The sequence below is a fragment of the Desmodus rotundus genome, chromosome 9 (assembly GCF_022682495.2).
Source record: "Desmodus rotundus isolate HL8 chromosome 9, HLdesRot8A.1, whole genome shotgun sequence".
In the NCBI taxonomy this organism is placed as follows: domain Eukaryota; kingdom Metazoa; phylum Chordata; class Mammalia; order Chiroptera; family Phyllostomidae; genus Desmodus; species Desmodus rotundus.
In genome coordinates this window covers 4,542,489-4,560,216 of record NC_071395.1, presented here as the reverse complement: position 1 = coordinate 4,560,216, position 17,728 = coordinate 4,542,489, and the positions used below count along the sequence as shown (strand labels likewise).

Here is a 17,728-nt window from a genome sequence, read left to right as displayed (position 1 = left end):
TTTAAAAAAAGAATGTAGTCTGGCCATTTGTGATGTGCGTGGGCTTAGAGGGGATTAGACAAGTGAAGCGAGCGACACAGAGAAACACAAATACCGTATTGTCTCACTTAGATGTGGAATCTGGGACAAACTCATGCAGAGGTTAGATTGTGGTGGTTTTGATGTTAAATTTCACCAGATAGTGGTGAGATTTCAGGCTCCAGAAATTCAACATTGGGTAATCTGGTAATGTTACGTGTAATTTAAGTTTGAAAGTTCCTTAAATATCCAGGTAGGTGATAGTGTAGAAAAAAGCAGATGCTTACATTGAAAAGCATTAGTTTTTTGGTCAGTACTTCTGTGGTCAGTGAGCGTTCGCACTTGTGCTGTGTCTAGCGCGGTGCAGTGGGGTGAGCAAGTAAAGCGGAACACGCAGGGGGCAGCCCTTCTGTCCTCGGAAGGTGTGGCAGGTGTGGCGGAGAGAATGAACTGCAGGTCCCAGCAGAGCGCAGTCCGAGCCATCAATGACCCTTGGCATTAATTATGTATCCACTGTAGCAAAACTATTGGGAACACCTACCGTCTACTGATTTTCTGGAATTTCGGTATTGAGACAAGTGACTTTTAATCTTCACGTGAGGATGTGTTTATTGATTTTAGAGGAGGGGAGAGGGAGAAAGATGCGGGGCCGGGGTGGGGGAGTGGGATTGGGAGAGAAAGAGAATCCTGTATGCACCCTTGCCCAGGATCAAACCCAGTCTAGCTATGTGCCCTGACCGGGAATCAAACCCTCAACCTTTCGGTAAGCAGGACAATGCTCCAACCAGCCGAGCCACCGGCCAGGGCGAGGCAAGTGACTTTTAGTACAGAATCTGTAGCAAACAAACATGAATGTTTAATACTCTCAGGAAAGTCAAATTTGAAATGTAGCAGATTCAGTTAGAAGATCTTAAAGTATTTAATTTTGTTTTTTCCATGAAAACGTTTTCAGGTAATTAAATGCTAAAAAGTTAGCTCTGTGCTAATTTAGTCAGAACTTTCTTGTTTAAATTGGACCTCAAGGTTTCATACAACTTTCTGATATTTTCAGAAGCAGTTTAGCATAAAAAAAGAGGAGAAACCTTGAAACGTCAAATTCTGTTCCCACTTCTGCCACTTACTGCTTGCTTGACTGTGCAGGCTGCTTTCCTCACACCCGTTTCTTCATCTGCAACATGGAAATTACAACACTGTCTGCGCTACAGGGCTGTTGTGAGGTGTAAACGGGTAAGTCCAGAGAGACCACTGAGCACAGTGCTTCATACTTGGGAGCACTCAGTAAATGTGAGGGTGACTGTGTGTGTTTCCCACCTTTATATTTTAAATATTTGGTTTCCAAAAGAAAGTGAATTAACACACACTGTACACACATTGGATGCAGAAGACAGAGACACTCCATGCTGCTCACTAATCCTCTAGCATCAGAAAGCCACGCTGCTTTAACATAGCTAAGGCAGTCCAGTCATTTTCAGACCCGTATCTCGGTGCCCGGTTTGGAGTGATTCGTACTTGAGGATTTTGGTTTGTGACCAGCTTCCGGAAACGAAGCCGCTTGAATTAACGTAGCGCCGTCCAGTAGATGGGAGTCAGTGGTTTTGACTGCTGGTGTATTGTAGGTTTATGAATGAAGTTTCTGCAAACCTTCACGTGCAGACGGTTGTGTCGCCGAAAGTTTCACTTCACTTAGGTCAGTGCCTGGAAGCAGGGTCGCTGGGTCATGGGGTAGGTGTGCATTTAACTTTTTTAAGGAACTGCCAAACCCTTCCAAACTGGCTGTTTGGCCATGGCTGTGTCATCGCGCCTCATCAGTGACAGCCCTTGATGTTTTCAGATTTTCCATTTACTTCAGCAGTTCTAATAGGTGTCTAGTGGCATCTCCCTGTGGCTTTAATGTGCATTTCCCTAGTGGGTTAGGTTCGTGATGAGAGAAGGGAAGCAGTATCAGGCAGAGGGAACTAAATGCAAAGGCCCTTTATAACTGTATCTACTAAAAGTCATCGAAAGCGGGCCACTGTGGCTGGAGGGACATTTTGAGACAGGTATCTGGCCGCAGTGGGCACTCTGGAGGGGAGCACTGGGAGGCATGTGGCTATTATCCTGGCCCAGGTGACAGGTGACGGTAGTTTGGACTCGGGCAGTGAAGTGCAGCCAGCAGGCCGCAAGGATGGTTAAAACATGCAACACCTGCCTTTTCAGTCAGGGGCACTGACCTCTTCCCTTAGACCATCAGATAAAAAAAAAAATGACAACAGCCAACACAACAATAGCCATCCAGTGTGAATGAGTCAAAATCACACCTGTTGTCACCTTGGCGAAAACATTTGTTTTGGTGTGCCACAGCATTGTAGTAACTGGTGGATGGGCGCCACGAGAGGAAAGAGGCCGGGAGTCGCTGGCCCGCGTGGTGGCGGTACAGCCCAGACGGGTTGAGAGGCTCCGTGAGGAATGCTGATAGGGCATGCTGCTGAGCGGATCTTGGGTGCTGCCGACTGGACGGGAAGGGGAGCCGGCGGGCGGAGGGCCTGTGCATCGTCACACCCAGGTGGGCTGTGTCCTCTGCAGCGCAGTCGGTCTGTGGCAGCACCTTGCTCAGCACGTGGCACGTGGCACACAGTAAGTAAATGTTGGTTGAAAATGAACAAGCACTGTTTCGGTTAAGAAAATGTTATGTTCAGCTGCAATATAAATTATATGAGTAGGAAATACATTCCGTGGAATGATACCCAGTAATTTATTCTCTACACTGGCATTTGAAAGTACATCTAATGGGACCTAGACTGCAGTTTAACTTTGCACAGTCCAAAGAAAAGCTGTGTGACAAGCTAGTGTATAGTGCAGTCATTTTGTAAGAGATGGTGACAAAACACTTCTAACTTCTCTAGAATCTTGGCTACTTTTCCTATTATTAAAGTGGTCCCCAGATTTGTTTTCCCCCCTTTGCAACACATTCTAGCTTTGTTACAAACAATTCAAGCTTTGTACCAATTCAGAAGATTGGAAATATTGAAGCACTGTTTCCTCACATTCCGACTGCTCTTCCTGACCTGTGCTGAATCACCGAACGCACCCACACACTCACACACTTGATTGAGGAAAACGCTATTGGCAGTGCACACTACTTCAGATAAAAGCGCAGTGAGGAATTCCTCCTTCAAGGACGGAATTGAAACCTACACAGTGCTTCGATGCTGAAACCCGAACTCACCTTTACCTCGTGTGCGTAACTGGTAAGACTCCTGTCTGAATGATGAAAGGCTGCGTCCCAGCCCACACCACTCACACTGCTTGTGTGGCTGTGCCTTCCAGGTGCGTGCTGCTCCCTCTGCTGGGAATGAAGCCTCCCCAGCACAGCCTCTATCTGCTTGTGGATTCTGTTGACGAAGGCTGTAACGTCACCGAAGGTGAACAGGCGTCCACCAGCTTGTCTGGGACTGTGGCGGAGCTCTTAGCTGGTCACCACGAGTTCTTCCCGCCGTGGCTGTTGCTCCTCTGCTCTGCCCGAAAGCAGAGTAAGGCTGTCACTAAAATGTTTACCGGTAAGCACGACCCCTTACTGTCGCTCTCAAGTGGCTGGCGCCGATGGATGAACTGGTCTGTGTGGTTCCCTCTTAGAGGAGAGTGTGCAGTGGGAAATCTCGCAGCTGCTTCTGTCCGCTCTTCCCAGCAGTCCTTTTTAAAGGTTGTATTGAAAACAAGCCATGGAACGTTTTAAGATCCTTTAATGTTAGCTTTTTCACAATTCTTTCCTAACTTCCTTGGTAAGTGCTGGGGGAGTTCCATGCGGTGGTAGCTGCAGTTTGGGGGGGGGGGTGCGTTTATCATGCAGCGACGCCGCCACCACCAGCATGTGGTTTTTCTTCTCACGAGACGGAGCATCTCTAGAGGAGTGAATTCGCTCTTTAAACCATCGGAGGCAGTTAGCAAGGTGTGGGAGGGGAGACAGAGTCTACAGCCTTTGAGGATACCTCTTCAACCCTTTTCAACCCTTTCCTGATACGGGAAAGAACATATGTAATGTATAAAGGTACATGATCAGGTTCTGTTCCTGACGTAACTGTTTTACTCTTGTTACTAACACAGTGTAGTTGTGGTTACTCCTCCTGCTCGATTATGTAGAGCATTCTCTGTGCTTTATGACATGAAAGGAGTGTAAACAAGGGCCACTCACAGGGTTTACAGTGTAATTGGAGAGAAAATAATTAAGTTATTGGTTAAGTAGCCATGCCAGTTTTCAGTAGATCTATGCATTTTACAGTGTGGTAAAACCTAATTAACTTGTACAATTTTTCTAAATAATGAAATTGAACAGAAAAGTATTAGTATGTCAGCTCTGGCCGGTGAGGCTCAGTTAGCTGGAGTGTCGTCCTGTGGACCACAGGGTCAGAGGTTCCATTCTCAGTCAGGGCATGTACCTGGGTTGCGGGTTCGAGCCCTAGGGCATATATGATAACACAACCAATTGCTGTCTCTCTCTCTCTCTCTCTCTCTCTCTCTCTCTCTCTCTGTCCCTTCTCTCTCTAAAAGCAATGAAAAAATGGCCTTGGGTGGGGATAAAAAATAATTTAAAAATATATGCTTCTGTTCCATCTATGAACATGGCTTATTTTTTCATTTATTCAGCTTTTTTCTTAGATTTTTCAGCTGTTCTTATATATGTCCTCCACATCTCTTCCTGCTTTTTGCTAATGTTTTAAGTTGAAAAATGTGGGTTTTGAGTTGAGATCTATGCCTTCAAACTTAAACTTGTCAGGTACATAACCCATAGGGCAGTAACATTAAGGTTTTTACTATGTCTGCGTCAGTTTCATCTGCTCATACCTGAGCATTTAACATTTTGTAAGGGGACTGCTTTTCCGCAGGTATATGCGATACTGATAGCACTTCTGTTAACCGTCAGATTAATTTCATGAAAACCCCCTAAGTGCGGAGCAGACTTTCGACCACACGTGGAAGTGTCATCACAGGCTGCCAGCTGCTGGCACTCGCTGTGGGACTGACAGAACAGCAGCCCGTTTGAAAGCATTTTGTGTATAAAAAAATTAAACCTCAATGATTTTTGAAGATTTTTATACATACTATTTTACCCAATTCAAAAGTAATACATGCTCTATGTATAGACAGTGTTTTAAACGACAACATACTCAAATAAACAGCACGCACGTCGTTCAGAGATAAGGTAATAATCACTCGGACACTCTGGATTGAACTCTGGGGATGTTACCCCTCCTAGCTGAGATCATGCTTTATGTCAGTTCGATTCTGCTTTGTAAATTTGACATTTGTAGACCTTTCAGTGTCACTATATTGTCTTCTTAGTATCTATTTTAATGGATGCACAACTTCTTAGTATGTCAGCATCCAGAATTCACTTAGCTTTCCTATTCTTGTGCTTCTACGTTTTCTCGTATTCCCCCCCGTACAGAGTCTTCGGGGCAGTAATGGTGCAGTGAGCAGCGGCTGGTACCCACTGGCCCAGGCCCTAGCGCTGTCACTCTGCTGTCTCCCGGCATCGAGGAGTCGCACGTCCTGATTAATATTTTAAGGAAAAAATACAAAAGTGGTCACACATTTCAGTATCTTCCCCTAGAAATTTTGAGCATCTTTCAGCCTTATAAAAATACTTTGAAGTGCTTTGATAGCAATGTATTACATGGCGCCTGTCCATGAGAAAGGAATTACCTGTAAAATGGTCAGAAGTTATACTGCAAAAAAAGCAGTTATTTTCAGCAACTTTAACTCAAGATATTCAAATTGTTGATAATAAATATTCTTAGTTCTGTATTAAGGAACAGGTAACTGTCGTTAATGATGAACACTGATTGATTCTATCTGAACTCATATCACTAAGCATGTCTAGATTTGGAAGCTCTTCGTTTTTTTAACTGCAAACATTTCATGTCTGTACTTTCTGAAATTTTCTCTTTTAGAATCAGTCCAGTGGCCCTGCCCACCAGCCCTCACCCCCGTCAAGCACTTGCATTCCCCTTCACAACTTTCCCTGCCCATCCCCACCTTTCTGAAAAGAGCAAACTTCTAAGTCAAAACAGTCAGAATCCTGGGTCTCTGGTTTGCCAGCCCTGCTACTTTGGGCAGTTAAACTGACCTTTTGGGGCTTTAGCTTCTTCATTTTTAAAGTACAGAAACTTACCTCGCAGGCACCACATAAAAAGGGGTTAGGCGCGATCAGTACTTGAAGTGCTGCTTTAAAACTGTTGACTGAACAATTGATCTCTTTTGTTTCTTGGGAACTGAACCTGTTCCTATGGAGGTTTAGCCTCGATTCTGCCTTAATTATCTCAAGTTTCAGCCATGATATCTTAGTTAAGTAGGTTTAAATTAATAGATATTTATCCATAATAGGTACTATAACCTTTCATGTAAATAAATCAGTCACTATCTACAAGATCATTTTGGAAACTTTGAAATGCTGTAATATGTAAGATGGTTACTATTTTTGAAAATGTTTTTCATTAACAACATTCCAGTTGTTTTCTAACTTAAATTGTTTTAGTGACTTCATAAACCCAAGAGCAAATGAACACACAGAAAAAGGTTTTGAGACAAATTAATGTCCCTTACGTCATTGTTAAATGTAGAGTGATATAAATTTCTATGAATCTTTTAAACTCTCCTTAGATCAAGAATGTCTTTTTTAATCATTCAAATTTATCTTTTGAAACTAATTCTATTGAGAATAATCTATTGTCTGTATAATTAATTGTCAGTTGCATGCGTGTATAGTTATAGATTCCACTTTTGTGTAGATTTACAGATACGCAAATTATTACGGCATCCTAGTGGGTTGGGTTTTCAATGCAGTTATCTATGTCATGTAAGTACTTCAAGCTCAGTATCAGAAAACTGAGTTTAGCAGCTTTCTCTCCAGACCTATTATCCTTCAGGGGTCTTTTTCCATCCTGTTCCATCGAGCCGGAAGTTAGTGTCCGCTTCGACTCCTCCTCTCCCTCCTCCTCCAGACTCGCCCCACTCTGTGCACTGTAGCTCTTACTGATAATCCCCAAACCTGTACTGCACTCTTTCTGTGCTGCTGCCGTGGTCCAGGCAGGCCCTTAGCGATTCTGACCCAGAATGGCTCACGGGCTCTTCAGAAAAGTCTTGCCCACAGTTTGACCCCAGCTCCTCAGTGGTGTTAGGCCCGTCCTTCACAGTGTGGGTCTGGTCACATATTCCACACTGATGGGTCATCACGAGATAAAAGTCTGACCATCTCACAGAGTACCTGACACACAGTAGGTGATGTCCAGGGTCCGGCAGAAGTAAGGCCTGCTTTGGTGTGGTGGGTAGGGTAATCACATGGGTGTAATAGTTTATAGTCTTAATTTGAACAGTTCACCTAAAATGTCACATGGTGTGGAGTGTGATGTTGTTATGTTACAGAATTACATGCTTATGATATTGTAATAAAAAAGGGGGCATTATTTGTGCTGGACCCTGGGTACATATGTATTTGTTTTACTGGGTTGGGTAAGAGTATTTCACTCAGTATTAATCGACCATTACTAATCTTTGCCGACTCTCTTGAGTAATGTCTCTTAAGGGAGTTCATTCACTGAGTAGTTTTTTCTTCTGTAAGATGAAAACACACACCTGCCTAGGAAATTCATACCTACAAATCAGGACACCTCCTCCCTTTAGGAAATGAAATTACAGTTCCCTTTAAAGAATTAAAAGTGAGTTTCAAGTAGCTTTAACTAGTATGTTTTCATGTTGGTTTGAATTATATTAAGTGGCTTTATTTTTACAGTGCTGAAGTTTTGTTAGCATAATTTGATGAAGTTGCATCTTAAGGTTCAGGCTATTTTTTGACAGTCTGACATTTAATCATTTTGATTTGATAACATATAAAATGATGTTATTCAAAGGCTGTGACAGGTGACATTCTAATTGGATATGAATATTTAGTCCCCTAATTAAAGCTAGTATACATTTAGTTATGGAGCTGGAAATATATAAATTTTTCATATAAAAAAATATCAGCTGTATAAACAAATCTTACTTGTTGTGTTTCCTGCAACAACTTTTCCTAGTCATTTGAGAGTTCAGAAAATGTTAATGTGTTTGTTTGGATGTGTGGGTAGAACTGTTGAACGCTTACCCCTGAAGTTGAGAGCAGCACAGAGCCACCGAAGTGAGCTCCGTTTGTAGGCTGGAAAATGAAATCGTTTATCTGCCATCATTGTGCTTTTTATAGAAGGAAAGTAAGACTGATTTATATACTAACAGGTATCAGTTTGTTAGTATTAGTTGATTTATTACTGACTTTTTTGCTTATTAGTTGATTACATATTGAAGACATTCTTTCTGAGTGTATGACAACTTCTATCATTGTTTTCAAAGGATGACATCTACTTTTTGTCTCTCCAGGTTTTCGAAAAATAAGTCTAGATGACCTCCGCAAGGCATATATTGTTAAGGATGTTCAGCAGTACATTCTTCATCGTTTGGATCAAGAAGAAGCTTTGCGACAACACCTCACAAAGGAAACTGCAGAGATGTTAAATCAACTGCACATTAAAAGCAGTGGGTGCTTTCTTTATCTAGAACGAGTTCTAGATGGAGTTGTAGAAAACTTTATTATGTTACGAGAGATCCGTGACATCCCAGGAACTCTAAATGGTCTATATCTCTGGCTGTGTCAAAGACTTTTTGTGAGAAAGCAGTTTGCAAAGGTTCAGCCTATTCTGAATGTGATTCTTGCAGCCTGCCGACCTTTGACCATAACGGAATTATATCATGCAGTGTGGACCAAAAATATGTCGTTGACCTTGGAAGACTTTCAGCGCAAGTTAGACGTCCTCTCCAAACTTCTTGTTGATGGACTAGGAAACACTAAAATACTGTTTCACTATAGTTTTGCAGAGTGGCTTCTGGATGTGAAACACTGCACTCAGAAGTATTTATGTAATGCAGCAGAAGGACACAGAATGTTGGCTATGAGTTATACCTGTCAAGCCAAGAATTTAACACCACTGGAAGCACAAGAATTTGCATTGCACTTAATTAATTCAAACTTACAGTTGGAGACAGCTGAGTTAGCCCTGTGGATGATCTGGAATGGCACACCTGTCAGAGACTCCCTGTCGACCTTAATACCCAAGGAGCAAGAAGTGCTGCAGCTGCTGGTTAAAGCCGGTGCTCACGTGAACAGCGAGGACGACCGCGCCTCCTGCATAGTACGGCAAGCCTTGGAAAGAGAGGACTCCATTCGGACCCTACTAGATAATGGAGCTTCAGTGAATCAGTGTGACTCCAATGGGAGGACATTACTGGCTAATGCCGCATACAGTGGCAATCTTGATGTGGTGAACTTACTGGTCTCCAGGGGAGCGGATTTAGAGATCGAAGATGCTCACGGGCACACACCACTCACCCTCGCTGCTAGGCAAGGACACACCAAGGTGGTGAACTGTCTGATCGGGTGTGGCGCAAACATTAACCACACCGATCAGGATGGCTGGACAGCATTAAGGTCTGCCGCCTGGGGCGGTCACACTGAGGTGGTCTCTGCGCTACTTTATGCCGGCGTCAAAGTGGATTGTGCGGATGCCGACAGCCGGACAGCTTTGCGGGCAGCAGCGTGGGGCGGACACGAGGACATTGTGCTGAATCTGCTGCAGCACGGTGCTGAGGTCAACAAAGCAGATAACGAGGGCAGGACCGCTCTGATCGCAGCAGCGTACATGGGACACAGGGAGATCGTGGAGCACCTTCTGGACCACGGGGCGGAAGTGAACCACGAGGACGTGGACGGCAGGACTGCTCTCTCTGTAGCTGCACTTTGCGTGCCTGCCAGTAAGGGGCACGCTTCCGTCGTCAGCCTCCTGATCGATCGAGGTGCGGAAGTAGATCACTGTGACAAAGACGGCATGACTCCACTGCTGGTGGCTGCCTATGAAGGACATGTCGACGTGGTTGACCTGCTCTTGGAGGGGGGCGCAGATGTGGACCACACAGACAACAACGGTCGCACGCCCCTCTTAGCCGCAGCTTCCATGGGCCATGCCTCGGTTGTGAACACGCTCTTGTTCTGGGGTGCGGCCGTGGACAGCATTGACAGCGAAGGGAGGACAGTCCTCAGCATAGCCTCAGCCCAAGGGAACGTTGAGGTGGTGCGCACTCTGCTGGATCGAGGGTTAGATGAGAACCACAGAGATGACGCCGGGTGGACTCCTTTGCACATGGCAGCTTTTGAAGGGCACAGATTAATATGTGAAGCACTTACCGAACAAGGTGCTAGAACCAATGAGATTGATAATGACGGACGAATACCTTTCATACTGGCTGCGCAAGAGGGTCACTATGACTGTGTTCAGATGTTGTTAGAGAGCAAGTCCAACATTGACCAGAGAGGTTACGATGGCAGGAATGCGCTGCGGGTTGCTGCCTTAGAAGGACACAGGGACATTGTTGAACTGCTTTTTAGCCATGGAGCCGACGTTAACTACAAAGACGCCGATGGTAGGCCTACCCTTTATATTTTGGCCTTAGAAAACCAACTTACAATGGCTGAGTATTTTTTAGAAAATGGTGCAAATGTAGAAACAAGCGATGCCGAAGGAAGGACTGCACTTCACGTTTCCTGCTGGCAGGGCCACCTGGAGATGGTGCAGGTGCTGATCACCTACCATGCCGACGTCAACGCTGCGGACAACGAGAAGCGGTCTGCTTTGCAGTCCGCGGCCTGGCAGGGCCACGTGAAAGTGGTGCAGCTGCTGATTGAGCACGGGGCGGTGGTCGACCACACTTGCAACCAGGGCGCGACGGCACTCTGCATCGCAGCCCAGGAGGGGCACATTGATGTCGTGCAGGTTCTCCTAGAGCATGGCGCTGACCCAAACCACGCAGATCAATTTGGACGCACTGCTATGCGTGTTGCAGCCAAAAACGGGCACTCTCAGATAATTAAGTTATTAGAAAAATACGGTGCATCTAGTTTGAATGGCTGCTCCCCATCTCCTGTTCACACGATGGAGCAAAAGCCTCTACCATCAGTGTCTTCAAAAATGCAGTCGTTAACAATTAAATCAAACAGCTCTGGCAGTACTGGTGGAGGGGACGTGCAGCCTCCCCTGCGTGGTTTACCGAACGGGCCAGCGCATGCGTTCAGTTCTCCTTCAGAATCTCCAGATTCTACGGTCGATCGGCAGAAGTCGTCATTGTCAAATAATTCCCTGAAAAGTTCGAAAAATTCCTCTTTGAGAACGACATCGTCTACAGCAACAGCTCAAACTGTGCCGATTGACAGCTTCCATAACTTGTCGTTCACGGAGCAGATTCAGCAGCACTCGCTGCCCCGCAGTAGGAGTCGACAGTCCATCGTGTCCCCGTCTTCCACGACACAGTCCCTGGGACAGAGCCACCACTCCCCAAGCAGTGAATTCGAGTGGAGTCAAGTAAAGCCCAGTTTGAAGTCAACTAAAACAAATAAAGGGGGGAAATCAGAAAATTCCAGCAAATCTGGGTCTGCTGGGAAAAAAGCTAAACAAAATAATTCTTCCCAGCCAAAGGTCTTAGAATATGAAATGACTCAGTTTGATGCAAGAGGGCCTGCAGCCAAATCCGGGCCCAGTGCACCCCCTAAGCAAACGCCAGCAGAACCTCAGTGCAAAATTACGATGCCCTCAGCTCAGCAGGAGATTGGTCGATCTCAGCAGCCATTTCTCATTCACCAACAAAGTGGGGAACAGAAGAAGAGAAATGGAATAATGACAAACCCAAATTACCACCTCCAGGGAAGCCAGGTGTTCCTTGGCAGGGTTTCAGTGCCACGAACAATACAAGACAGGGGGCATCAGGAAGTGTTGGAAGGGTACCCTTCATCAGAGACGGAATTAAGCCTTAAACAAGCCCTGAAGCTTCAGATCGATGGCTCTGACCCTAGCTTCAACTATAAAAAGGAGACACCGTTATAACAGGTAACCTGTGGTCCACATGAAGAGTACCGGAAGTCTAGTTCCCTCTTAGGAATCTGGCCTCTCCCACCTCGAGCACTCCCTTTTCCCCGCTCTGCTTTTGTTGTCCGAAGTACTGGCTATTTCACATTCTTTACATGTGTTATTTATTATGTTTGTTATTTGCCCCCTTCCAACTTAAATGGAATCTTTGTGAGGGTAGGGATTTTTATCTGTTTTGTTCGCTCCATGTACTTGGGATATTGCTTGGACCTATAGTAGTTTCTCAGTAAAAATTTGTTGAATGAATGAATGAACTAATTAATTAATATACTATTTATGGGTCTCAGATTAAGAATTCCTTCTATACAGTCATTTTCCCTCTTAAAAGTTATTTGGTGGTAACAGGGAGGAGCTATTTCTGTAATACTTCTTGGTTTGAATAAAACACTGTATGTAGTGCTGAGTAGATGATAGTACATGTTAGTTTCCTAACTTTTCACCCTAAAAATCAAAGACTGAACCAGCAAAAGGTAATTTTTGGATGGCGGATTCTTAAGACTCTTCTAAGTAAACTGCACCCGCTGAGCATGGGTGTGGAAGGGTGATGAATGGATGTATTGGCAAGAGAGTTTTTAGGGTCCATTAGATTTAGACATAAGAATTAAATGTTAGACGTGGCTGGTGTAGCTCAATGGATCGAATGCAGGCTGTGAACCAAAGGGTCACCAGGTCGATTCCCAGCAGGTCACATACCTGAGTTGCAGGCCAGGTTCCCAATAGGGAGCATGGGAGAGGCAACCACACATTGATGTTTCTCTCCCTCTCTTTCTCCTTTCCTTCTAAAAATAAATAAATAAAATCTTTAAAAAAAAAGAAATGTTAAAACCTCAAAAATAAAGTCATACTTATTAAATAACACCTCAGCGGATGTTTCATTAATTATATAGGGGAAGTTGATGGGAAAATAGATACAGAATTTTGTATTATCTATACTTTTTAGAAGCACATTTCTGATATTGGCGATAAATATTTCATTAGGAATCTTCCCTGACTTTTACTACAAGTATGTTTATCCTACTTTGCTTAATCATTTTTATCCTCCAACAAAATTGTACTCTTTCCTTCTAGCAAATGGAAAGCTCTTTCAAAGCTTCTTTTGCTTTGGAGATGTATTTTAGGTGATGCATTAGCATAAATAATTTCCTATACCTTTTGCTAACAGATGCCCTTCAGTGTGGTGAAATCTCATTCAAAAATAATATGTATGGAGTAGTTCATTCTCCAATGTGATTTGTTTTAAAAGTACTTTGTTCTGTGCTACCACTCCCCAACTCATGATGTCTTTTGTAAAGGCAGAGCAAAACTGCGTGTACTGAACGGCAGAACACGTGAATAAGGTAGCATTTTGTGGAATCTTTAAAAGTGCCTTATAAGTTAAATAACGAATCTCTAATGTCTGCCTTGTGCTTCACACAGGAAGTGTATATATTCTTACATATGGTCCTAAGACTGTATGTAGTTACACAGTAAGTGCAGTGTAGAAATTCATATGTGTATCTTTAACTTCTGCATTAGCTCCCTGTCCTGTGAAACTGGAAGACACGGTGATCGGGCGGTCCCTCGGCTGCCGGCTGAGGACACGGAGCGCCTGCTGGAAGGAAACCAAGAGAGTGCGACCCGCAGGGAGTGCGTCCCCCTCGAGTGCTGTCCTGTGCCTGACTCGTGAGGCTGCCTTCTCAGTGTGACCCTCGTGCTTCGGAAGCTTCATTTCGTGTGCTTTGTACCCACTCCACAAGAATAAGCACTTTTTAAAATGCAGATATGTACCGCAGTTCCCTGGTAAAAGCTGAAAGAACTTTAAGTATTTTAAGTTAAGATTTGATAAATGTGCATGTGCCATGATCAAATATATATGAAGAGGCAGTGTTCCTTGTATTTATTTTTCTTTTTGTGGCAAGTGAATCTTAAGCCTACCGTTGCGGTCACATCCACATTGCTGTAGTGTATGGCTTGTTTCTTGTATCTTTAAAAATGTCACTCAATAAAATAAATCGTGCAACTATTTATACTTGCTACACCTTCAGCATTGGTTAAAATGAGTTTCTATTAATGCCACATTGAGGTGAAGAAAATGGTTTCTTCACAGATTTAAAAATAATGTCTCGTCTTTTAGGGAGCTGCTCTAAGTAGTTGAAATTTGCATTTCCCAGTAGAACCTTCCTAATGTTTGAGTGTCAAAAAGGAAAAAGAAAAAAGGCTAGGCAGACCAAGTTCTGTCTCATTCACTGGGGTGTGAGTTCGCCTCCCACTCACTTGTCATTCCACCTCCCAGAAGATGGATGGAATCCCCGAGGCCGGGAACTGCCCCGGAAAGAGCCAGGCCGCGGTGGCACGTGTGTGGAGGGAGGTCCAGCAGTCTCCGAGGGGGGTTATTGATCCCCGGACAATTCACTGCCTGCCTTCATCTCTTCCGTCGAGATGAGTACACCATAATTTACAGGTGTGAGTTTTGATGCTGGCTTCTCTCTCAGTTGCTTCTATTTTGCAAATCACTGCATGCTGAAAGTAAGTCCCCACCGAAAATCAATTGGGTCGATTCCGGTGGTTAGTGGGATGAAGGTCCTTGCTGAGTGTGGTGAGTGCTGTCCTTCACAGGTGACACCACTAACCTGTCAGCCATAGCACATGTGCATTTTTTTGGTATTTGATAAACAAGAAGCTTTGTCCACATACTCCTTCCTGTTTCCTTTCTTGGACAACCACCTTCGGGATGCCCGCCAGTGTTGAGGGTGAGGTCCGCCAGGGTTGAGGGTGAGGTCCGTGACCTCGGAAAACCAAGCCGACCGGCTCCGCCAAGCATGCGACCCGCAGCCCTGGCCCATGGAGCCGGCCCCCGCGGGCGTGCGCTGTCTGGAAAGGTGCGAGTGGATTTAAAAGCCAAGGGGGTGTGTTAGATCTTTTCAGGAGCCCTGAAAAATCTCACAATATCCAGAAATTCTGTTCTTCCCCGTACACTGTTGGTAAGAAGGAGGAATGAGGAAAGAGAATTTGGAGATTCAGCACAAGACCATTGCTGCTAGGAGAGGAGAATATTTAAAAGAGTGTCTTAGGTGACCGAGGTCAGTAACGCCATCTGGCACGAAGGGTCTGCGTGATCGTTTTCACAGAAACAAGCGTGCACTGGGCTGTGGTCATTGCTTCCTTCACTTGGATCTCCTGTAGGCTTTTCGTTCTGCTTTTGTTGCTCAGAGTCAGCAACACTCATTTTGTGTTCGTCATCGGTCGTACTCGGGAGTAGGAGGCGCAGTGGGAGGTCAGTCGCTGTTAGGGCGACATGGCAGTGCAGCGCTCAGATGGGAATGTGTCGAGTACTGAACTTTTGTCCCTATGGGACACTTCCTAATACACTTAATAGGACTCTTGCAAAGTAGCCTTAAAAGTGTTAGTGATTCTTTTAATAAACCTGAACACATACTGTTGCGAGAACCAACCTTCCTCGTATCTCAGACACAGTGCATTTACATTACTGTAGAAGATGAAGCTCTAATTTCTTACCAGGTGTATTTTTGTTAGAGAACCCTGAATGCTGCCGGTTTTTCTATTAACCTTGAATTATTAGAATTGTATTTATTTAATTTTATTGTTTTTTTTTTTACAAAAATGCACCTTGTGGCCAAAGGGCAAAGATACGACTCATTACAGAAGGGATTTATGTTTCTCAAACAGCTAAATGTTTCCGTATTCATAAGATAAAGACTTGAAGCAGTTGGTAGGAAGAGAACCTGCTGGAAAAATAAGACTTTCAAAAGTAAGTATTCCTCAGAATGTTTTTATATTCCGTTTTGGAATAGAACAAAAAACGGCTCTTAGTTATGCTAAGGATGATAAGGAACCAAGATGCCCTACTTTGCTTATTTCTTTCTTTGGGGGACATAACACCATGATTGAAAATGGCTTTTAATCCATTAAGAAGAGTAAAAATAGTCCTCCAAATATAACTCCTAAAAAGTTATTTTGAAAATTAAACTGGTGAAATTTTGTAAATCACCTGATGCCACTACATGCCTATGATGCCATGTGCTTTTAACATGTTTGTAATGTCCCGTGTCTGTCCCTAAAAGTCATGAGTTGACCACCCGGGCGATACAAAATACAGGAATGAAGAATAAAAATCTGAGTGCTTGTAGGAAAGGTCTGCCCAGAGCTCAGTGTGGACTGCGTAGCACAGCGGTGTCTTCTGTCTGTCACCCTCACCCCGCGCCTCCGAGAATCTTCACCAAAAAGAATTCCTTCTCAAAAAGCAGGAGTACATACTTCTCTCCACGTCGTCTGGCTATGCAAATGTTTGTTTTGCTTCGTGTCCTCCATTTAGTCACATGTCTCAGCAAATGTAGATGCCAACCAATACTTTCTTTTTTACTTTTCCATTGGTTTGGGGTATGTAAATAGCCTAAAATGTACATTGAACTTCACATTGTAAAAGTTTTATTTTATTCCTTGTATTATATTAAGCAAAAATCCCTATGTATATGAAAGTGCATAATAAATATATTTGCTTTACAGAGGACATCTTGTTTTAATTTTATTCTTGAACCAACAGAACATGCACGCCATGCTTATAGTAAAACAACTAGCAGTTTTACATATTAACTTCTTTTAAATAAGTACCGAGCAAATGAATTTGGAACCATTTTACCAAGAGAGAGAGCGCGAGCGCGCACGCTATAACTTTGCAAAGGGAGGCAGCAAGAAAGACCTAGCCGGTAAATCTTCCGAACGCTCCTTCCTGAGTCCAACTTTTTCCTGACTGACGCAGCAAGCTGTGACTCGCGTGGGAGGTGCCGTGCCTTTGCAACTGCAGTAGCCCAGTCGACCGTGTGCAGGGATGCCCCCTGACCGTCAGAATACTCTGCCCTCTAGCAGCTGGTGTTTTGGAGTTTTATTGCAAACATGGTCATTCATTTTTCAAACAAATTTCTATGTACTGTTCACTCAGTAACCTTGAGTCACTTCATGTATGTGTATGTTTTCTGTTACTATAAAGAGGTTTCTAGAAAGGCCATCACAATATTTTCTGTTAGGTAATTTTACAATTACAGGTGTCTGCAGTAATTACCTTATATTCTTTATAAATCTGTTGCATTAATAGAAACCTTATTCTAAACGTTTTTAATAATGTTTAAACACAAATGGGTGATTTACATAGAAGAATTTTAAAACAGGCTGGTTGACTAAGTAAACCTGGAATTTTCTAGCTGGCGGTCCGAAGGAATACGCTATGAGAACTTGGCAATGATTGACGTTTCACTCCTTTGCCCTAGTAGTTGGAAGGATTCCAACTAATAGTAGTGAGATACACACCGAAGGTTTAGATTCCTGACTTTCTGGGAAAATTTCAGTTATTGTGCAAATATATGCACTAATTTATTTTTAAGAGAAGGCCTCTTCTTGGCCTATCTTACTGTAAGAGTAAAATTTAAATTATCCTAATTAAAATGGAGTCATTTGAAATTTACTGCGTGTTTAGGTTTCTACCTTTTCTAAGTTTTATTTTCAATTACAGTTTGCATTCAATATTATTTTGAATTAGTTGCAAGTGGATAGCACAGTGGTTAGACTCATGTTTTACAAAGTGATTTGCCTGGTATTTCAGGTACACACCTGTTATTACAGTATCATTGACTATATTTCCCATGCTGCACTTTACATTCCCGTAACTGTTTTTGTGACTAAACTGGTAGCTTCATACTTCTCAATCCCTCCACCTTTTTCACCCATCTCTGCAACCCCCACCC

General features: G+C 43.6%; 1 protein-coding gene across 3 annotated transcripts in view; it reads left to right on the top strand.

Annotated features, from left to right (window-relative positions):
• ANKRD50 (ankyrin repeat domain containing 50) overlaps positions 1-16,498 on the top strand; it is a 32,356-nt gene extending 15,858 nt beyond the window's left edge. For all 3 annotated transcript variants that reach the window (XM_053910788.1, XM_053910789.1, XM_045202438.3), the window contains 3 exons: positions 3,325-3,554; positions 8,404-11,954; positions 13,509-16,498. In XM_053910788.1, coding sequence (XP_053766763.1) covers positions 3,325-3,554; positions 8,404-11,951 — 3,778 coding nt within the window. In that variant the 3' untranslated portion in view covers positions 11,952-11,954; positions 13,509-16,498. The remainder of the gene's footprint in view (positions 1-3,324; positions 3,555-8,403; positions 11,955-13,508) is intronic.
• Positions 16,499-17,728: the final 1,230 nt, after the last annotated feature.